This window comes from Coregonus lavaretus (assembly GCF_964263955.1).
Source record: "Coregonus lavaretus genome assembly, chromosome: 18".
NCBI classification, from domain to species: Eukaryota; Metazoa; Chordata; class Actinopteri; order Salmoniformes; family Salmonidae; genus Coregonus; species Coregonus lavaretus.
Genome location: NC_140005.1, coordinates 16,283,500 through 16,306,755, shown reverse-complemented (window position 1 = coordinate 16,306,755; position 23,256 = coordinate 16,283,500). Strand labels below are relative to the sequence as shown.

At 42.7% G+C, this 23,256-nt stretch overlaps 1 protein-coding gene and 1 pseudogene across 2 annotated transcripts in view; one reads left to right on the top strand and one right to left on the bottom strand.

Moving 5' to 3' along the window:
* Positions 1 to 537: 537 nt before the first annotated feature.
* LOC311146074 (acireductone dioxygenase-like) lies at positions 538 to 11,248 on the top strand (the record flags this gene model as incomplete). The annotated part of the gene is made up of 4 exons (XM_084182541.1): positions 538 to 663; positions 5,636 to 5,824; positions 10,737 to 10,886; positions 11,132 to 11,248. The coding sequence occupies 4 exons, from the start codon at positions 538 to 540 to the stop codon at positions 11,246 to 11,248; spliced, it is 582 nt and encodes a 193-aa protein (XP_084038667.1).
* A 4,061-nt stretch (positions 11,249 to 15,309) lies between these two features.
* LOC311145984 (trafficking protein particle complex subunit 12-like) overlaps positions 15,310 to 23,256 on the bottom strand; it is a 33,867-nt pseudogene continuing 25,920 nt past the window's right edge. Inside the window, exons 6-12 of the transcript XR_014615590.1 lie at positions 21,882 to 21,994; positions 21,374 to 21,446; positions 19,100 to 19,170; positions 17,805 to 17,903; positions 17,588 to 17,688; positions 17,233 to 17,320; positions 15,310 to 16,724 (exon numbers count right to left, since the gene is read on the bottom strand). The product of XR_014615590.1 is annotated as a trafficking protein particle complex subunit 12-like (transcript). The remainder of the gene's footprint in view (positions 16,725 to 17,232; positions 17,321 to 17,587; positions 17,689 to 17,804; positions 17,904 to 19,099; positions 19,171 to 21,373; positions 21,447 to 21,881; positions 21,995 to 23,256) is intronic.

The following is a 23,256-nucleotide window of genomic DNA, read 5'->3' as shown; positions in this document are numbered from 1 at the left end:
CTGCGATGCAGTGCCTTAGACCACTGCGCCACTCGGGAGTCAAGATGTTACAGTAAGTAATGTTTTTTTTCTAAGACACTGATTGCCAACAAATTAGTTATTACCTCTTGATAACTAAACTCATCAAACCCATGTATTGGTTCATCAAACCCAGTTAAGTGAATTCAACCTATTATGGTAGCCTACTGATTTATTTCGATAAGGATATTCAGTGGGATGGACAATACAAGTTTTCCCAGTCCCACATTTGTTCCCATGTCCTGATGAAGTGAGTTGAAAGTAGGCATCTTTGCCAACAAGGTCAAGGGTTGCTGGTTCAAGTCCCCCTCAGGTTGTCCCTCCTCAATTACTGCTCTTGCCTCCTGAAAACATATTTTTAATGCGCTATTGACATTGCAATGTGTTAAAATGTGGCCTTTTATTTTGAAGGTTTCTTCATTACTATACCAGTGTGACGTCATTTGTGTTTTTAATCACATGCGTTTTCTTACGTTAATAGCTAGACATCTCTCTTTTATTGAATGTTTACTCCATGCCATGGCGTTGATTGAGGCTTGGTTCATGGACGATTCTGACGAAGATCAGAGGATGCCGCATAAACTAAACCCAAACGAACCTGTGTCTTTGGAGGAGTTAGAAAAGCTTGGCGTTTTCTACTGGAAGGTAGTTAGCGAGCAAGGAACAACTTGATAACAACTTTAGCCGTTTGTTAGACAAGCTTCAGCTATCAAGAAAAATTAGTCAACGTTTAGCTAGCTAGCTACTTAGTTATTCACTATTGTTGGTGAACTAAATTATATGGAGAGGGAGTACAAACCAACGACGCTAGACAGAGAGGAATTTGCTTAAGCAAAAGGCAGTTTATTAAACACAGAGATATCTTGTACTGTTAGTTAACATGCATGGAATCCTGCTAATTTAACATGCATGGACCTAATCATATGGCACTCTAGGAGTCAGCTGAGAAGGATGTTTAAACAGAGTTTACAGCATTACTTTATACAATGTAACATAAAGGGAGGGATTCTTCTCCTAGTCCCTCTATTGGTTCCAGAGGCGTAGGAGGCGGGTCTGCTCTGTCCAGAGTAGAAGCCCCATTGGTGCACGGCAGAGTCCTCTGCCCTTGGCACCCGACCAGTAGACAGGGGAGTGGAGTTTGAGTGTGCGTGCACAGTGAAATGTCTGTGTGTGTCAAGGGAACTCGTGGGGAGTTGAGAATGAGTGTGCGTGCAAATGAAATGTTTGTGTGTCAAAGAACTCGTGGGGAGTTGAGAATGAGTGTGCGTGCAAATGAAATGTCTGTGTGTGTCAAGGGAACTCGTGAGAAGGAACTGGTGGTTGTGGCCGGAGGTGGGGGTGTTGTCCTGTTATCGCACTCCTGCAAGACTAGGCCATCTGGTGACAAGATATGGTGTTCTCCTCTGTCCTTTGTTCTCTGACCTGGAACAGCATTTATTGAAAACAAGCTCCTAACACAAATGGGTCTTGCACAACATTTTAGTCAGACCAATCTATAACATTTTATATTTACTACGACAAATTATATTTACTACGACAAATCCCCCTCTTCACGTCTCCCAGACGTGATCCATTAATTATGGTGGCATGAAGCATAGTTGAATCAGTCTTAAAAGAAAAACAATAATGCAGAAAAGAAAACAACACATGATAACGCATAATGCAATTTTAAAAAATGTCAACCATCCCCCTCTAGCATACTAATTATATGGCCAGTTAATTAAACTATGTTAGTCCCCCTCTAGTGCACGATTAAATACATCAAAGCTGTTGTTCAAATTCTATTTCATCTTCCCCTAAAAGGGGGTAGATTTGAGCTTGTTCGTTTGGAGTGGGTGCGATGGCAAAGATTTCTCCTTCTACCTGGTCGAGGTTCTTTTTTCCATAAGGGAATATACATGTTTGGTATCAAATTGTGGTTTTGCTGCTCAAATCATCTCTGACTTCTGTCAGTGTTCTAGAAGGAGTGGGGGCTGGTGTGCAATGTGTTAGATGGTGCCAGGGTGCGCCTAATTTACCTCTGACCTGGACTGAGTGTGAAGTAACCTCCTTCACTTCGTACGGTCCAGTCCACCTGGGTTCCAGCCACTTTCTCTTGTGGACTTTTACCCTCACCCAGTCTCCCACCTTTACCTTCAGTGGTAGCGTACTTCCCGTCAGCTCCCCCTCTTGGGCCTTCTGCACCTGAGAAGAGAGTGCTGCAGAAAATTCCGTCAATTTCTTCACATAATCAGTCATTTCTATCTGTTGTACATCAAGGGCGGGCATATGACCTCCCTCCCTTGGCTAGGTTGGCGCGTTCCACGAGTCCCTGGGACTGTGGATGTTACTGAACCGAATCTGTGCATGATTCCGAATCTTTCCTCCACCTCTCTCAGATGTTTTGTTGCTAAAACGTGTGGTTGTCAGATCTTATCTGCCTTGGTATACCATATCTGGGTATTAACTTAGTTTGTAGCCACTTAATGACTGACCTAGCATCCTCTTATTCTGTAGTTTCTGTAGGAATTGCCTCTACCCATTTTGAAAACCTGTCTACATTTTCTTTCATGTGAGGGTGCCACCAGATGTGTGGGAACTTTTGGAGGGTCTTAAACTTTCCCTCGTGCGTGGGCCCGTGGGCCTCACTCAACAGTTCTGGGCAGAGTCTAGCTGGTTCAACTAGTCTTCCATCATGGCACCTCCAGAGTTCGTCCTGTCCTCTGCCGCCCCCTCCTGGGCCCAGACTGAGTGTTCATAGGGTCCTGCTGAGCTCTGTAACTGTGCTATATCGCCTTGGTTGAGTTCAGTCTGTGATGTCGGTGGTAGTAGTATTGGATGAGGATCACGCCTTCGGGCACCTGGAGTTCAGACAGGTGGGTTTATGGTTGTTGTGGGGGTCCTCCCCTTCCTCTACCTCTCCATTGTGGTGTACCTCTGCCTCTTCCCCTCCCTGGGGGTTGATGGTTAGATTGCTGCAGATCCCAACAATCACGCTTGAAATGTCCAGGTCTTCCACAATGGTAGCACAGGTAGTTCCCTCCTCTTGGAGGACCTAATGGGGTGCCCTGCTGAGGCCATGGTTGTGGTTGTGGGCCAAAAGTCATGGTGCCTTTTAGGCTGTATAGTGAGGTGGGGCCAGGAGTGGTGCTGGTACTGGCCTCTGGGGAAGCTGCTTCAGTGGCCACACACATCGTATCTGATTTCTTTGGTTGCACCCTCCTGCTCTCCAACGCCACTTTTTTAACTTTCCTATACTGTACTTTTCCCCTTGCTCTGTCTGTCATTCGTTGTTCTAGATATTCATTAAATTTGGGTTTAGTTATGTTTGGCCCTGCCATCTTGCTTTCTCTATCGTTATACACTTATCCCGTCCCTGGTGTTTTATTTTCCAAGGATGTATTATCGGTATCAATACAGACTTATCTCATGTACGACACCCTCGTATATAAAGAGGCTGATTTATATAATTTGTAATGCAATTATTATCATAAAAATCAGAATTCCAGTCACATATACCAATGCAGTAATTCCTCCACAGCACACAACACGCTTCAATTGTCTCAGTTCTTGTTCAAGAATATGCACAGATCCAATATCAGTCTCCCCAATCCCTGGTTCCTGAAAGCCTAGGTCAAATTCACTCAATTCCACAGATTGGTATTCAGTTTCATAAGTCTCACTATAACTTCCCATCATCCATTACACGTTATAATACATAAAAACACACAACCAAAAGCCAATTGGAATTACAATGCTTAATAAATTCCGGTTCTCAAAGCGTCCTAAAACATATTGTCAGTTCGACTGCCACCCTCCACACGTCCTTATGTAAGGATCAATTTTACATGTGAAGTCACAGAAGCAACTAATGAATTTAGATTACCAGAGCGTCCTAAAACATAGTCTCAGTTCGACTGCACCCTTCACACAACCTTAAAAGGCACCTTCATTATGTGAAGTCACAGAAGCAACTGGATCCCTATCAAAGGATTTTTAGTTTAGACAACTCGATCACTAGGAAGGACTTAGTCTCAGCTTAATTGTACCTTTCACACAACCATTTATATGGGATCGTTTTAAGTGTGAAATCACAGAGATAACTGGCATCCCCGGGAATTTAGTACCTCTGGTCAATTTCGGTGATTCTCCCCCACCTAATGTCTAGAACTCTGCCACAGTTAACGTGATCAACTCTCTCACAACCTATAGGGTAGGACCTCCCCTAATAGGATTTATGCAAAAGGTCTCAGTTCAAACTGGGTCCCTTTAGGAATCTAGATTATGGGTCAAATCTTATCCACATCATGTGTTAAATCGCAATTTAACCCATAGGATACAATCATCAGTATTCAGCCACTGGTAAGACTCTCATAATATAGTCACAGTTCTCAGTGTTCACAGTACCAGATATCTCATTTATGCCTTAATTCATTTAGGATGGAAATTATTTACCAAGTATTCATACTCACACTCAGTACTACTGATCAAAATTTGGTATTGGTCTATAATACAATATGCAAGATTTTGTTTTAACAGGCTCTGCTTACCTTTTTAGAAGAGCGCGCTCTGATCAGGTTCCTGAGGCAAGACGAATAGTTGATGTCTCCTGGATTTCAGGTCACTCTTCCGTCTGTTTTTAGATCGATGATTTGCCTTTTCCTCTCTCACCAACTTTTTAGATCGAAATAGAAACCATCCTCTGCTACCATTTTGTTGGTGAACTAAATTATATGGAGAGGGAGTACAAACCAACGACGCTAGACAGAGAGGAATTTGCTTAAGCAAAAGGCAGTTTATTAAACACAGAGATATCTTGTACTGTTAGTTAACATGCATGGAATCCTGCTAATTTAACATGCATGGACCTAATCATATGGCACTCTAGGAGTCAGCTGAGAAGGATGTTTAAACAGAGTTTACAGCATTACTTTATACAATGTAACATAAAGGGAGGGATTCTTCTCCTAGTCCCTCTATTGGTTCCAGAGGCGTAGGAGGCGGGTCTGCTCTGTCCAGAGTAGAAGCCCCATTGGTGCACGGCAGAGTCCTCTGCCCTTGGCACCCGACCAGTAGACAGGGGAGTGGAGTTTGAGTGTGCGTGCACAGTGAAATGTCTGTGTGTGTCAAGGGAACTCGTGGGGAGTTGAGAATGAGTGTGCGTGCAAATGAAATGTTTGTGTGTCAAAGAACTCGTGGGGAGTTGAGAATGAGTGTGCGTGCAAATGAAATGTCTGTGTGTGTCAAGGGAACTCGTGAGAAGGAACTGGTGGTTGTGGCCGGAGGTGGGGGTGTTGTCCTGTTATCGCACTCCTGCAAGACTAGGCCATCTGGTGACAAGATATGGTGTTCTCCTCTGTCCTTTGTTCTCTGACCTGGAACAGCATTTATTGAAAACAAGCTCCTAACACAAATGGGTCTTGCACAACATTTTAGTCAGACCAATCTATAACATTTTATATTTACTACGACAAATTATATTTACTACGACACTATCATATACACATAAATGTGACTGTAGCTAGCTAAATTGGATTGCATAAAACAGTAGTGTCCCGAGTCGCCCAGGCTTCGCTCACGTTTGGAAGGATGATCTGACCTCGCGAGACTGACTGGTTGTTTCTGTACTGTCCTTGTCTTAGATGCTGATATTTATGAGACAGACCATGCGCTGAAAAAGATCCGTAAAGACATGGGGTACTCCTACTCCAACATCATCACTACCCACAAGGATAAACTACCCAACTATGAGGACAAGGTATTGCATAGAACGAAAAAAAAAACATTTCAGTCTGCTCACATTACAATTAATATTTTGTTACGGACTGTACGTTATTTATAATGAAGGATACCTGGAGAAAATCGGACCTCTGAAATGAAAAGGGATGGCCCTCCCTTCACAAAAATATATTTTTACGTGACCCTCCCTGAAGCTTGAAAAATAAATAAAAAGGTGACCCTCCCCTATAGCCAAAATTATTATTAAAACATAAAGTGGATAGCAGAGAACATGGCTACCATTTCCCCTAAAACATCAGGGCTTCAACAAGGGTTATTCTGAGACCCTCAAAGTTCTTTGAAGAGCCTTAGGGTTCTTGGCACTGAAAATTGCCCCCAAAAGGTTCTTCCGAGAACCCCATAGGAGGTGGGGTTCATTGAGGAACCTCATTAGTTGGTAGGGGTTCTTGCAGGAACCTAACTGCCCAACTGAAACATTTGGATTTGAATTTGAAAGGACAGCAGATGCAGGCACTTAACTGAAAAATGTAAAGATCTCCTCAATTTAAGGTAAGGTTTGTCCCTTGTATGATCTAAATTGATATTGTTTTATGATGATACCATCTATCTTTTCATATTTGTGCAAATCTTTCTAAAACAGAAAATGGACACAATGCAATGGATATCAATCAACAAAGAGGTAAGAATATGTATGCTATAAGAATATGTTGAAGGCTAGCTGTATTGCGTGCAGATGACTGAACTGCTCACTTTTTGGTATGTGTATGAAAACCATTATCAAAACAGTTTTGTCATTCACATTTACCACAAAAACCAAGGTATGAATACTGTCGTGTGCATGTTTTGTTAATCATCTGTATATTTACTATTTTTTGGGATTCACAGACTTCACCCTCCCTACACCTCTGATGAATATAGCAGGAAACCTGTTCGATCACCATGCACTGCAAAATCATTCATAATACGAACACCAATAAGAACAATAACACGATATTAGTGTTTATTATGATTGTAGTGGCAAAACAGAACAAAACAGCAGAGCCCCGTCCAAAGATTTGCACAAATATGAAAAGATAGATGGTATCATCATAAAACAATATCAATTTAGATCATACAAGGGACAAACCTTACCTTAAATTGAGGAGATCTTAAAAATTTTCAGTTAAGTGCCTGCATTCGCTGTCCTTTCAAATTCAAATCCAAATGTTTCAGTTGGGCAGTTAGGTTCCTGCAAGAACCACCACCAACTAATGGGGTTCCTCGATGAACCCCATCTCCTATGGGGTTCTTGGAAGAACCATTTGGGGGCAATTTTCAGTGCCAAGAACCCTAAGGTTCTTCGAAGAACGTTGAGGGTCTTAGAAGAACCCTTGTTGAAGCCCTACTTTTTAGAGTGTAGTGACAGAATCACACATTACTTCCCAAGCAAAGTCAATTTTATGTCTCCTCGGCACGTCCGCTGAATGTCATAGAGACAAACCAAAGATATCCCATGTGTATCAGAGTCACGTCTTTCCCCGGCATTTTACAGCTTGTTTCTAGCATAAAGCATTGCGGACTAAAGCGTCATTATAGATGGCTTTACAGTGAGGGAAAAAAGTATTTGATCCCCTGCTGATTTTGTACGTTTGCCCACTGACAAAGAAATGATCAGTCTATAATTTTAATGGTAGGTTTATTTGAACAGTGAGAGACAGAATAACAACAAAAAAATCCAGAAAAACGCATGTCAAAAATGTTATAAATTGATTTGCATTTTAATGAGGGAAATAAGTAGCACCAGGGAGCCATAAGTAGCACCTAAGTAGCACCTGGGAGCCAGAAAGATTTCTGGCTCCCAGGTGTCTTTTATTCAGGTAACGAGCTGAGATTAGGAGCACACTCTTAAAAGGAGTGCTCCTAATCTCAGTTTGTTACCTGTATAAAAGACACCTGTCCACAGAAGCAATCAATCAATCAGATTCCAAACTCTCCACCATGGCCAAGACCAAAGAGCTCTCCAGGGACACGATTGTAGACCTACACAAGGCTGGAATGGGCTACAAGACCATCGCCAAGCAGCTTGGTGAGAAGGTGACAACAGTTGGTGCGATTATTCGCAAATGGAAGAAACACAAAATAACTGTCAATCTCCCTCGGCCTGGGGCTCCATGCAAGATCTCACCTCGTGGAGTTGCAATGATCATGAGAACGGTGAGGAATCTGCCCAGAACTACATGGGAGGATCTTGTCAATGATCTCAAGGCAGCTGGGATCATAGTCACCAAGAAAACAATTGGTAACACACTACGCCGTGAAGGACTGAAATCCTGCAGCGCCCGCAAGGTCCCCCTGCTCAAGAAAGCACATATAAAGGGCCGTCTGAAGTTTGCCAATGAACATCTGAATGATTCAGAGGAGAACTGGGTGAAAGTGTTGTGGTCAGATGAGACCAAAATCGAGCTCTTTGGCATCAACTCAACTCGCCGTGTTTGGAGGAGGAGGAATGCTGCCTATGACCCCAAGAACATCATCCCCACTGTCAAACATGGAGGTGGAAACATTATGCTTTGGGGGTGTTTTTCTGCTAAGGGGACAGGACAACTTCACCGTATCAACGGGACAATGGACGGGGCCATGTACCGTCAAATCTTGGGTGAGAACCTCCTTCCCTCAGCCAGGGCATTGAAAATGGGTCGTGGAAGTAATTCCAGCATGACAATGACCCAAAACACACGGCCATGGCAACAAAGGAGTGGCTCAAGAAGAGCACATTAAGGTCCTGGAGTGGCCTAGCCAGTCTCCAGACCTTAATCCCATAGAAAATCTGTTGAGGGAGCTGAAGGTTTGAGTTGCCAAACGTCAGCCTCGAAACCTTAATGACTTGGAGAAGATCTGCAAAGAGGAGTGGAACAAAATCCCTCCTGAGATGTGTGCAAACCTGGTGGCCAACTACAATAAATGTCTGACCTCTGTGATTGCCAACAAGGGTTTTGCCACCAAGTACTAAGTAATGTTTTGCAGAGGGGTCAAATACTTATTTCCCTCATTAAAATGCAAATCAATTTATAACATTTTTGACATGCGTTTTTCTGGATTTTGTTGTTGTTATTCTGTCTCTCACTGTTCAAATAAACCTACCATTAAAATTATAGACTGATCATGTCTTTGTCAGTGGGCAAACATACAAAATCAGCAGGGGATCAAATACTTTTTTCCCTCACTGTATATAATCAGGTCCGTTCCATTGTTTTCTACAAGGGGTAGTCCTATGCTTTTAGCCATTGTCTTTAACAGAAACCGCAGTACTCTCACATACTCTCACACACTCCCTCAGTTCGAGCCCTGGTTTTAACTTAACACACCAAGCCCTTCACTGACACAGATATTTAAGGAGTGCATGGTGACTAAAGGAATTGGCTGACAAAATCTACAGATAGTACACTATAATTATGTCTGTTAAACAGGTAGGCCTACCTCTTATTTCTTGAAAAGGAAGAAATAGGCTCCAACACAAAGCCCTCTTGTTGTTAGTAGCCTAAAGTCAAATTAAAATGAAGACTGTTTAAATGAATAAGGCCTTCTCAAATTAGCCTACTTTCAGCACTCATGCACTGTCCATCTCAACGCCTGCTGCTTCATAGTAATGCAAATTTTGTAAATTACTCGAATATGGCTTATTGTGAGGGCAACGAAACATCGTTTTTAGTAAAATCAATTATAGCAGTTGCAAGCTTACCTCCGGTCCTCCTTCTCATCTTCACGCTCTCCCAAACTGAACAGGACATCAGTAGGCCTAGTCCGAGCACACAGATATTGCATTTTTTGGCCAGGGCTCATGATTGGGATAGCCTATCCATTGCAGTGTGTACTGCAGTGTAGTCTAGGTTTATATACACCATCGCAGCAGTGCAAAAACTTGCAAAAATATAACTTTGCCCTGTGTTTCTCTGAGCATGCTCTTCGTATAGCCTAGGTCTATAGCCTATAGTATAGGCTATGGATAATTTGATTGAGACCACACTAGGCGCACTTGCAGAGAATCAGGGATGAGGGGCAGCATCGGCCACACAGAGATATCATAAGCAACTAATTCTCAAACACTGAGCAATATGACATTCAGGGCTCTATTTTCGTCTGGCGTTAAGGCGGCACTAGTGTCAAACGGCCATTCGTTTAAAATATATGTATATATAAATATATTTACAAAAAAATATTTTGGGGATTGGAAATTATGCAGACAATTACATTGATGGATCTGCACTATTAAAGCTGAACTACCCCCTAAACAACCCCCCCCCCCCCAAAAAAACATGTTAAAGCCAGCGCTCTGCTATTTTCAAAGTGTTGCGCAAGGATGGGTCATTTACCCATCTTAAATCAGCTCGCTTGCGCTCAGTTGGGAGGGGTGGAAATATTTGGTGTCCTTAAAAACATGATTCAAAGTGCTAATTTGGGAGCAATTATGGTGCCTGTAAGTGTATTTAGACATGGCCTATTAATTTGATTAGAATGATTCACTCTCTTATATAAAATACCCAAATACACAACTTGAAGCAACCACATATTTAGCCATGGAGCACGTTCTGATTGGCCAGTGAAGGGCCAACAAGCCTCAACACACCCACACCTGGTTTATTCATCAAAACCCAGCCCTTTCTTGCCTATGCCAGCACTGTGCCGATAATTTTTGGTTGTGAAAATAGCAAAGATATTTCTGACACACCCCCAAACCTATAGTGCTACCGCCAGCGCTTAGATTTACCATAGCATTAGGTTTGTTAAAATAGAGCCCTGAATCAATTACAAATTACATGACCATCCCCTGGACTGAATCAGAAAACACTAAACCCTCCCCGACTGAAATTGAAAAATAATTACCCTCCCCCATTTTCCTCCAGGGAACAATTCAGTACATTTCTACCGATCCCTTATTCACTGTGCCAGATTAGATTTATGATACATTGGATAAAAGCACATGCTTAAAAAGTGTCCTGCCATATGTGCCCTCCTGTCCCCAGCTGGATGATGAGATCCGCTACATCCTGGACGGCAGGTCCTACTTTGACGTGAGGAACAGGGATGACCGCTGGATCCGCATAGCCATGACCAAGGGAGACCTGATCACTCTGCCTGCAGGCATCTACCACAGATTCACTATGACTGAGACCATACGGCTCCATTTGTCATTTGGATGTCTACAACAAAACAAAATTGTCTAACATGGTCCTGGCCAGGTCATGTGATTATGACAGGTCAACTGCTGGCTCTGTGTGCATAAGCTATGCAAATATGACTATGTCAATGTATAGTTCTAGAGCTGAACTGCACGTCCACGTCAAAGGTAGGCTATTTCAATTTCATGGAAATACAATGAATGATTTGTTGATTAATGTATTTCTCATGCATTTTGCAGAACTACACTGAAGCCATGAGACTGATCATGGGGGAGCCTGTATGGAAAGCCTACAATCGTCCAGCAGATGAGTTTGATATTCGCCAGAAGTATGTGAGCTCTCTCCAATGCGCTTAAGACAAGAGCAACAGGTGGTACTGAATTACATTTTACATTTACGTCATTTAGCAGACGCTCTTATCCAGAGCGACTTACAGTTAGTGAGTGCATACATTAATTTTTTATTTTTGATACTGAATGGATGCAGATGTTAGTTTCCATTGAATTATAGCATTTTCTACGAACCAACTTTGTGGATTATGAATATATGACTTAGATAATCAAAGCATACTATGACACTAAAGGCTTTCATTTTTCAATCAAGTATTTAAACTTTAAAGCCATGCAGTGCCTACATTCTAATAAAGTTAATGTACAAACACTGCTTTCCATGTATTTCACTATAGAGACCATCCTAATATAATTTTGTATTTATATTATAATGTAGAATGTATTGTACCACTCAAGATTGACTTACTATACTGAACAAAAGTATAAACACAACATGCAACAATTTCAACGATTTTACTGAGTTCCAGTTCATTTAAGGAAATCGGTCAATTAAAATAAATTCATTAGGCCCTAATCTATGGATTTCACATGACTGGGCAGGGGTGCAACCATAGGCCCACTCACTTGGGAGCCAGGCCCACCTACTGGGGAGCCAGGCCAAGCTAATCAGAATGAGTTTTTTCCCCACAAAAGGGCATTATAACAGACGGTAATACTCCTCAGTTTCATCAGCTGTCCGAGTGGCTGGTCTCAGAAGATGCCGCAGGTGAAGAAGCCAGATGTAGATGTCCTGGTTACACGTGGTCTGCGGTTGTGAGTCCGGTTGGACGTACTGCCAAGTTCTCTAAAACGACATTGGCTTATGGTAGAGAAATTAACATTAAATTCTCTGGCAACAGCTCTGGTGGACATTCCTGCAGTCAGCATGCCAAATGCACGCTCCCTCAAAACTTGAGACATCTGTGGCATTGTGTTGTGTGACAAAACTGCACATTTTAGAGTGGCCTTTTATTGTCCCCAGCACAAAGTGCACCTGTGTAATGATCATTCTGTTTAATCAGCTTCTTGATATGTCACACCTGTCAGTTGGATGGATTATATTGGCAAAGGAGAAATGCTCACTAACAAGGATGTAAACAAATTTGTGCACAAAATGTGAGAGAAATAAGCTTTTTGTGCGTATGGAAAATTTCAGGGATCTTTTATTTCAGCTCATGAAACATGGGACCAACACTTTACATGTTGCGTTTATATTTTTGTTCAGTATACAGTGCCTTGCAAAAGTATTCATCCCCCTTGGATTTTTTCCTATTTTGTTGCATTACAACCTGTAATTTAAATGGATTTTTATTTGGATTTCATTTAATGGACATACACAAAATAGTCCAAATTGATGAAGTGAAATGAAAAAAATAACTTTGTTTCAAAAAATTCAAAAAAAAAAATAACGGAAAAGTGGTGCGTGCATATGTATTCACCCCCTTTGCTATGAAGCCCCTAAATAAGGTCTGGTGCAACCAATTACCTTCAGAAGTCACATAATTAGTTAAATAAAGTCCACCTTATCTAAGTGTCACATGATCTCAGTATATACAGTGGGGAGAACAAGTATTTGATACACTGCCGATTTTGCAGGTTTTCCTACTTACAAAGCAGAAAAATCCAGAAAATCACATTGTATGATTTTTAAGTAATTAATTTGCATTTTATTGCATGACATAAGTATTTGATCACCTACCAACCAGTAAGAATTCCGGCTCTCACAGACCTGTTAGTTTTTCTTTAAGAAGCCCTCCTGTTCTCCACTCATTACCTGTATTAACTGCACTTGTTTGAACTCGTTACCTGTATAAAAGACACCTGTCCACACACTCAATCAAACAGACTCCAACCTCTCCACAATGGCCAAGACCAGAGAGCTGTGTAAGGACATCAGGGATAAAATTGTAGACCTGCACAAGGCTGGGATGGGCTGCAGGACAATAGGCAAGCAGCTTGGTGAGAAGGCAACAACTGTTGGCGCAATTATTAGAAAATGGAAGAAGTTCAAGATGACGGTCAATCCCCCTCGGTCTGGGGCTCCATGCAAGATCTCACCTCGTGGGGCATCAATGATCGTGAGGGATCAGCCCAGAACTACACGGCAGGACTTGGTCAATGACCTGAAGAGAGCTGCGACCACAGTCTCAAAGAAAACCATTAGTAACACACTACGCCGTCATAGATTAAAATCCTGCAGCGCACGCAAGGTCCCCCTGCTCAAGCCAGCGCATGTCCAGGCCCGTCTGAAGTTTGCCAATGACCATCTGGATGATCCAGAGGAGAAATGGGAGAAGGTCATGTGGTCTGATGAGACAAAAATATAGCTTTTTGGTCTAAACTCCACTCGCCGTGTTTGGAGGAAGAAGAAGGATGAGTACAACCCCAAGAACACCATCCCAACCATGAAGCATGGAGGTGGAAACATCATTCTTTGGGGATGCTTTTCTGCAAAGGGGACAGGACGACTGCACCGTATTGAGGGGAGGATGGATGGGGCCATGTATCGCGAGATCTTGGCCAACAACCTCCTTCCCTCAGTAAGAGCATTGAAGATGGGTCGTGGCTGGGTCTTCCAGTATGACAACGACCCGAAACACACAGCCAGGGCAACTAAGGAGTGGCTCCGTAAGAAGCATCTCAAGGTCCTGGAGTGGCCTAGCCAGTCTCCAGACCTGAACCCAATAGAAAATCTTTGGAGGGAGCTGAAAGTCTGTATTGCCCAGCGACAGCCCCGAAACCTGAAGGATCTGGAGAAGGTCTGTATGGAGGAGTGGGCCAAAATCCCTGCTGCAGTGTGTGCAAACCTGGTCAAGACCTACAGGAAACGTATGATCTCTGTAATTGCAAACAAAGGTTTCTGTACCAAATATTAAAGTTCTGCTTTTCTGATGTATCAAATACTTATGTCATGCAATAAAATGCAAATTAATTACTTAAAATCATACAATGTGATTTTCTGGATTTTTGTTTTAGATTCTGTCTCTCACAGTTGAAGTGTACATATGATAAAAATTACAGACCTCTACATGCTTTGTAAGTAGGAAAACCTGCAAAATCGGCAGTGTATCAAAGACTTGTTCTCCCCACTGTATATGCCTGTTCTGAAAGGCCCCACAGTCTGCAACACCACTAAGCAAGGGGCACCACCAAGCAAGGGGCACCATGAAGACCAAGGAGCTCTCCAAACAGGTCAGGGACAAAGTTGTGGAGAAGTACAGATCAGAGTTGGGTTATAAAAAAATATCAGAAACTTTGAACATCCCACGGAGCACCATTAAATCCATTATTAAAAAATGGAAGGAATATGGCACCACAACAAACCTGCCAAGAGAGGGCCGCCCACCTAAACTCACGGACCAGGCAAGGAGGGCATTAACCAGAGGCAACAAAGAAACCAAAGATAACCCTGAAGGAGTTAAGCCGTACACTCCACAGAGCTGGGCTTTACGGAAGAGTGGCCAGAAAAAAACCCAGAGAACACCATCCCCACAGTGAAGCATGGTGGTGGCAGCATCATGCTGTGGGGATGTTTTTTCATCGGCAGGGACTGGGAAACTGGTCAGAATTGAAGGAATGATGGATGGCGCTAAATACAGGGAAATTCTTGAGGGAAACCTGTTTCAGTCTTCCAGAGATTTGAGACTGGGACGGAGGTTCACCTTCCAGCAGGACAATGACCCTAAGCATACTGCTAAAGCAACACTCAAGTGGTTTGAGGGGATTCATTTAAATGTCTTGGAATGGCCTAGTCAAAGCCCAGACCTCAATCCAATTGAGAATCTGTGACTTAAAGATTGCTGTACACTAGAGGAACCCATCCAACTTGAAGGAGTTGGAGCAGTTTTGCCTTGAAGAATGGGCAAAAATCCCAGTGGCTAGATGTGTCAAGCTTATAGAGACATACCCCAAGAGACTTGCAGCTGTAATTGCTGCAAAAGGTGGCTCTACAAAGTATTGACTTTGGGGGGGTGAATAGTTATGCACGCTCAAGTTCTCTGTTTTTTTGTCTTATTTCTTGTTTGTTTCACAATAAAAAATAATTTACATCTTCAAAGAGTTAAGCATGTTGTGTAAATCAAATGATACAAACCCCCAAAAAATCCATTTTAATTCCAGGTTGTAAGGCAACAAAATAGGAAAAATGACAAGTGGGGTGAATACTTTCACAAGCCACTGTACATTAGTGAGAATCAAGACTAACTCTACTAAGCAGAAATACCAATAAGCTATTGCATTCAGGAATCAAATCACTATTGACGTCGGTTGTAGAGGACTCACAAGTGTTGATTGATTAAAGGCCTACCTCAATTGTAAGATGCATAGGACTTGATGTATGGATAAGTAGTTTGTACTGATGAAAATACAATTGCAATTCTATTTTCAATCATTCAATTGATTGTCTATTCACGATTATTAGCTAGTCTGATTCACTTTTCACCAACAGTATCCATGTACCACATTTAAATTGTATTGCCAGATTCCTTTGTTTGGATAAAAAAAGATTCATTTGAACATGTAAACAAACAGTGATACAGAGACCATTAGTATAATTCAATTAAAGTACTTAAATAAATAATTTACTACAATAATCATTTTGACAAGTTATACATTTTCCCTACTTATAATATGTACAGTTCTGAATTATTATTTATTTTATTTATTTTTTATTTCATTACATATCTATTATTACATATCAATTTTACATTCCTTTTGTTTTGTGGAGAGGGGTGTATCCTGAGCCAAGTCAAAAATTCACACTCAATTGGAAAGTTACAGAAGACCTGTGGTTGATTTTACAGGACGAAGTCTGTATGAAAAATGTATGCACTCACTAACTGTAAGTCGCTCTGGATAAGAGCGTCTGCTAATGACTCAAATGTAAAAAAGTCACAGATCTAGGGGGAAGTAACATGATTTCAGGTTGATGATGTACTCCGGTCTTAATCACACAGCAATGCAAAATGTCTCCCTCGTCTAAAAACATTGTACTGTATGTATTCACATACATATCCTATCAGCATTCACTTGTGATGTTAGTCACACAATCATTATAATTTGCGTCATTACTACTATAACGTGGGGAGTGGATTTGCCTGCACTGAGGGGACAGTTTGTGTGCCTGCTCTGGAGTTCAGGCAGGGTAATGGCCATGTTGTTTAGTGGAGTCTTATGAAACTCAAGACTAGGACACTACACTCCTGATGGCCCCCTGTGCTTGCAATTGTTTTGCTCCAGTCTTAATAGTGACCTACAAGGGTCCCATACCTCCCTGGTTCCCTCTACACCAGTTTGAGGCACTGTGTTGAAGCTGTCTCCCTCTCTGCAGGCCACTGACTCCAGCAGGGCCTGTTTCTTCTGGGTGGAGCGGGACGGCTCGTACATGGTGGCGAGGTTGAAGAGGATGTTCTCATGGAGGTTCAGGGCAGGGTCCTGCTGCACCAGGCCCTCCAGCTGGCTCAGGGACCACTTCAGACAGGCACACCGCCACGTTGTTATTTGCCTATAGGGGGAGAGGAGAGAGCGAGGTTATCAACCTGCAGGGAGAGAAAGGGGCAGAAGTGGTATTGCTCTACTGAAAGAGGGAGAAAGGCATTGTATGTCTGCATAGATAGGGGATAATGCAGAAATGAGTTATTTGCATGTAGGGAGAGGAGAGGAGAGGAAAGAGAGGGGGTTATTGGCATGTGTGTGAAGACAGAGAAGGAGAGTAAAGAGTCATTTTCCTGAGGGAGAAGGACTCTGCAGAGAGGAGAGATAAGAAAGATGTTATTTGTCTAGGGAGAGAGGGGAGAAGACACGGTTATTGCCTGAGGAGAAGAGAGGAATGCTGTTTTCTCACCTGAGGAGAGGGGATATACCATGCAGCAAAGGGGAGAGATTGGTCTCAAACTAGAGTGCATTCATTTACAGTCTCTAAGAATGTACAGCTTCTGATGTATTCTAGAAAATGTATGAGTAAGTTAATCAAGTATAGCTGTCATAAAGTTATAGATTGCGTGATTACCTACCACAGGGTTTTTGGGGTCGATCTTCAGGACCTCTGTGAAGGAGGAGTGTGCCTCTGAGTAGTTGTTCTGACTGAGGTAGACAAAGGACCTGAAACCCAACGCACACATGTCAGCTGGGTTACATCAGTGATTCTGTGTGAAGATGTGACAATCAGCCACGTGACAGGAATTAACAGCAATGTCAATCAACACAGTGTGAATGGCACCATTGTGTCTCCTAGCAAAGCATCACAAAGTGGCAAATACCCAAGTGTGATCCCCTGTGCCAACTCACATACTAGAACAGTGAGAGATGGTTGACAGAATTACAGATACATTCATCTCAGAAGTAGTCATTATTTACACTCATTCGTACCTGTTCATCAAACCGCGTGTGTCTGTAGGTCCACCTCCCTTCTTCAGAGAGGCTTTCTCCACATCTAGCAAATACTTCTCTGCTGTTTTAATGTCTCCAATCTGGTCAAAAATAACAATTAAAACTAAAACACATTGGCATTATGTTGAGGAAAAGTAGTTGTAGTTCAAAGAGAAAGGCATGTGAGAAAGGTGTGTGTGTGTGTGTGCATGTTTACCTGCAGGAATATGCGTCCTATCCCACTCAGCAGCTGCACTCTCTGCTGGGGCTCGTACTGGATGATGGAGTGATATGTCTCTACAGCTAGAACATAGTCCTGGAGACAGAGAAAGACAAGGGGGGGGGGGGGGGGGGGGGAGAGAAAATTAATCAGGTGTACTGACCATTAGCAGGGCAAGATGTCCCTGGTCACAGTGTACCACACATTACATCGCTCACATGCTGACTGAACGGCTGAGCACGGCTGCTATCAAGCTGGGGATAGAAGGAGAGAGGTCGTGCGGTGAGTTGGTGCAGTGTGTGTGTCTGTGTGTACATCCATGTTACCACCAGCTGATGGCACTGTGGCTCTCTCAATTGTCCCCCGGACAGAACACACTCTCCCACTTTCCCTTGCTTCCTCTATTTCTCCCTCTATCTCCCACTCACAAAGAATCCAGTCAGGGTGATCCTATGGGATACTACTGGGAAGCCTGTGGTCTGCCATCATACATCTAAAGACCAACACAAACAACACAACAATCACTAACAAGAAACATCGTTAGACAGGATTCTCTAGTGCTGTATAAAGTATAGAAGTAAATTAAACATGATGAATGCAGTCTTCATCAAAAGATGATCATGTCTTGTGTGCCAGATGGACACTGTGTGTTCCTCGATGGGTAGTGTTCTGCATCTGTTAATTATTTTACAACTCCAGTCCATGATAGTCAGATCATCAAGCAGAATGGCAGTTTTGTTGCATGATAGTTTAGTGTTTCACCGTTTCTTCATTTGACTCTGTGGGTGATGACACTACTGAAGATGTGTTGAACTGGCAGGACAGATACACAGTGTCTTGGTGCAGGATATGCTCTAGCTAGCATCCGCCTGGCTGTTCCACTGTTAAAATGTGTTTAGACAGAGGGCAGGACTGAGGGGAAGGTAGAATGAAGAGAACTGAACCAGACACACGTCCCTGACAAGACCTCTCCAAACACACCCACTCACTGCACCAAAACAATGCTGCTAAAACCTAATAACTCTTATTAGCCATTTTGTGTGTGCGTGTGTCTCGCTGGTCGTCATCCATTCTTCTAATTTCTCTGCTAGCTTCCTGACAGCCCTGGACAGGCATGTATGTGAATCTGTGACTGTGGGCATGTAGGAATGTGTGTCTAAGTATGTCAATGAATGTGTGTGTTCGAGTTGTTGTGTGTATGCGCATACACACAGAAGACTATGGTAGATCTGTGCAGCTCTCCTTACACAGACTGTTAGTCCCTCCTCACACACACCTGTGTACACACACACCTTCATGAGCAGACAGTTAGCCATGGAGTACATGACCCGACTCAGACGAGACCTCCACAGCTGAAGAGATTCTGCAACACACAGGAGGAGAAATTGGTATAATTTCAGTAATTTCTGACTCATTTACCCAGGTAGCTTTCGGGACTATTCATTCATTCATTCATTCGATATTCCGCTGTACAAAAATACAGTTGACCATAACACACACCAAATGCATAGTAGTGCAATTATAGCACCCCCTCAGCTTTCCTCTCCTATCGCTCTATCCAACTACCGCTCCCCTCATCACACAAGTATTCCTACCACCTTCCAACCCATCAATGAATTGCCTGAGAGAAGGAATTATAGAGGGAGAGAAGGCACTGTGACACCCTCTCTCTCTCACACACACACTCTGTCTTTCTCTCCTAAGGCTAATTGTTTAGGCTGTCAGCGGGTTTGTTTGAATGGGCCTGATTGTGCTTGGTGTGTACACTATGTGTATAGTGAACCTGTGTGTGTTCAGTTGACTGAGGCAATCACTCAGTGGGGGTCTATTGAGAGGTGCAACTACAGTGGGTATAGAATGTCACCACCCCCTTTCAAAATGTTCACCCTTTGTTGCCTTACAGCCTGAAATGAAAACACATAAAATCAGACTTTTTCCGGCTTTATTTACACACAGTAACCCACATTATCCAAGTGCAAAAAAATATCTAAAAAAACTCTTTATTAAACTCTTTAAATTAAAACAGCAAAATACCCTATTTGGTTAAGTGAACACCCCCCTGAGTTAATACTTGTTGGAACCACCTTTTGCTTGAATTACAGCCATGAGTCTCTTTGAATACATCTACTACTAACTTTGCACACCTAGACTGTGAAATATTTGCCCATTGTTCCTTGCAGAATTGTTCAAGCTCAGTCAAATTGCATGGTGACCGCTCATGGACTGCACTCTTCAAGTCATTCCACAGATTCTCGATGGGATTTAGGTCAGGGCTCTGACTAGGCCACTCGAGGACATTCACCTTGTTGTCCTTCAGCCACTGTACGGTTGCTTTGGCGGTGTGCTTTGGGTCATAGTCATGTTGAAACGTGAACCATCTTCCCATTTTCAACTTCCTGGCAGAGGGCTGCAGGTTCTCCTCAAGAATCTGTCGGTATTTTGCACTGTCCATTTTCCCTTCTATCCTGACAAGTGTCTGGAAACACCCCCACAACAGGATGCTGCCACCGCCATGCTTTACTGTAGGCATGGTGTTCTTTGGGTGGGAAGATGTATTGGGTTTTCGCTAGACATATCGTTTTGCGTTCAGGCCAAAAAAATATTGGTTTAATCTGACCCCAGCACCTTTTGCCAGTTGGCCTCGGAATCTACAATGTGCTTTTTGGCAAAGCTCAATTGAGACTTGATGGGGCTTTTTTTGAGGAGTGTTTTTTGTCTTGCCACCCTCCCATAGAGGCCAGATTTGTGGAGCGCTTGTGATATTGTGGTCACATGAACACATTGACCAGTCTTTGCCATAAAGGCCTGAAGCTCCTTCAATGTCGCCATTGGCTTCTTGGTAGCCTCTCTGATCAGTCTCCTCCTTGCCCGGTCATCCAGTTTGGAGTGACGGCCTGATCTACGCAGGGTCTGGGTGGTGCCATACGCCTTCCACTTCTTAATAATGGTCTTAACTGTTCTCCGAGTGATAGACAAAGCCTTTGAAATGTTCACTTATCCAAATAGGGTATTTTACTGTTTTCATTTTAATTTTCAGAGTTTTTAAAGATTTTTTCCCCCACTGTGTGTAAATAAAGCCAGAGAAAGTCTGATTTTTTGTGTTCTCATTTCATGCTGTAATCAACAAAACGTGAAAATGTTGAAAGGGGGTGGTGACTTTCTATACCCACTGTATCAGATCCCGCTGCACTGGTAGGTTTAAGTCCAGAGGAGAGACTAGTAAGCATACTGCACACACACATCCTGAGCTCAAACATCTGTTCATCCAATTATTGAAGTGTTGATGAACTTAACCATGTTTTATATATTGATTTATTTCTCACAAACCAAAATCAACTGTCTCGATGTTCTAACCTTGTTTATTAATAAGTTATATTTATTTCAAGCCCGAAATAAATTAACATTATTTCGGGCTTGACAGCAAATTAGTGGCTTTACAACCAAACTTTGTTGCATAGGTTGTTAAACCTTAATGGTTGTTTTGTGACCTTGTTAAAAGCTAGAGGGAAAGGAATGACATGTGAATAACACTGTCTGTCTGATAATAAGGGTGTGATATACTGTACCTTGTCTGTTCTTCTGGGTAAGGTTGATCATACTGCTGTCCTCAGACAAGCCCTGCTCTAGGTTATCCACAATCTATCAGTTGAAACAGGGAGTTGGAAAGTTTTAAACAGGGGACACACACATAGCAAGGTAGTCATTAATGCATCACTACATTTATTGGAAGAAAACAAAAGTGAGGGAGGACACAAGAGAAAGTTGGTGTGTGTGTGTATTTGTGTATGTGTACACGTTTGACTATACTTGTGAGTGCCAGAAGAATAGTAAACCAACTAAAATTCAGAGAAGTGAGGACATTTTGTCAGTCCTCACTTATAAAAATGATATTTTAGGGTTAGGGTTAGAATTAGGGTTAAAATTAGGGTTAGGGGTTAGGTTTAGGGTTAGAAGTTAGGGGTTAGGTTTAGGGTTAGGGAAAATAGGATTTTGAATGGGAATCAATTGTTGGTCCCCAAAAAGTCCTCACAAGTATAGGAAGACATAGCTGTGTGTGTGTGTGTGTGTGCTCACAGTCTGACAGACAGTCCTCATGCTGTGTAGTCTTTCCAGAGACTCCTGTGGTTTCCCCAGGTACTGAGGCAGCTCTGCATGCAGCACCCGCATAGAGAACGGAACCATGGAGCCTGAGAGAGAGGAGGGAGAGAGTCTTCACACGTCAGATGGCATTGAAACGTACAGATGGCATTGCGAAACGATTGTTGCAAAGCAGGAAGCCTCCTATCTCCCTCTATCTACCTATCCAACACTCACTCTCTCTTCCTCTCTTTCTCAATCTCTCTTCCTCCCACCCTCCCTCCTCTCCCATGAGGAAGGAAGGCCCTACCAAGAGGTGAGCAGTCAGACATGTGCCTGAGCTCGGAGTCTTTGATCTCTGGCTCTTTGATATCAGACACACATTCAGGTAGCTACAGAGAGAGCATCCTCTCTGTCTGTCTGTGTACAGCTTCTCTGGTAATCAGCAACACCCCTGAAAACACCCACGACTCCTCTCCTTACAGCTCTGCAGTGACACACGGTGACATCACAGAGAGAACAGCAATGTTCTCCAGTACAAAGGGTCAAGGGTTAACCTCGTTTCATCCTGACGAGTTAAAGAAACATCCTATCATTCAGCCACAACCTATGACTTGTGGATGCGGATCTTGAAAATAATTCCAGTAAAAAAATAACATTCTACTTTTTCCTCTCACTTTGTGAACAGATTATCAGCCGTTTCAGTTTTTTTTCCACAGGATATCCTGGTTGTTTGAGAGGAGGTGCTTGGTTCCCACTAAGGTTCCTTCTAAGAGTGAGATCATGGATAATAGATATTGGATGGGGGCAGCAGACCTTCAGATCTGAATGTTTGATGCCAGGCAGGAAGCAGTTGCCAGTATCTGGAGGCACCTACGGCAGCACAAAGCATTTCATATTGAGGAATGGAAATTCAATCTGCTCTCCCCTTGGACTGCTGTGTGGTGTAGCTTCAAGTGTTCACCTCGGTTCTCTTTCTGTGTGTGTGTGTCCACGGCCATGACTCTATAGCGATTGCCTCTACTACAGTAACCCCTAGGGCTGTAAAGACTAAAGCAATGGCACTACATCAGAGAGCTGTTCATGCAGAGTTAAAAGGGAAAAACAACAACACCAGTGGCACTGAAATAAAGTGCTGTCTTTGGTTGTTAGCAGGGTTGGGTATTTCAATGGTTTGACCTGAGGGTCTCAGGGCGTTTGGTTAGTATTTGAAGTATACACTGTGTGTACAAAACATTATGAACATGCTCTTTCCATGACATAGACTAGGGGAGGAGACAGTTAAAGAAGGATATTTAATGGGCAAGACAAAATATTTAAGTGCCTTTGAACGGGGTATGGTAGTAGGTGCCAGCCGCACCGGTTTTTGTCA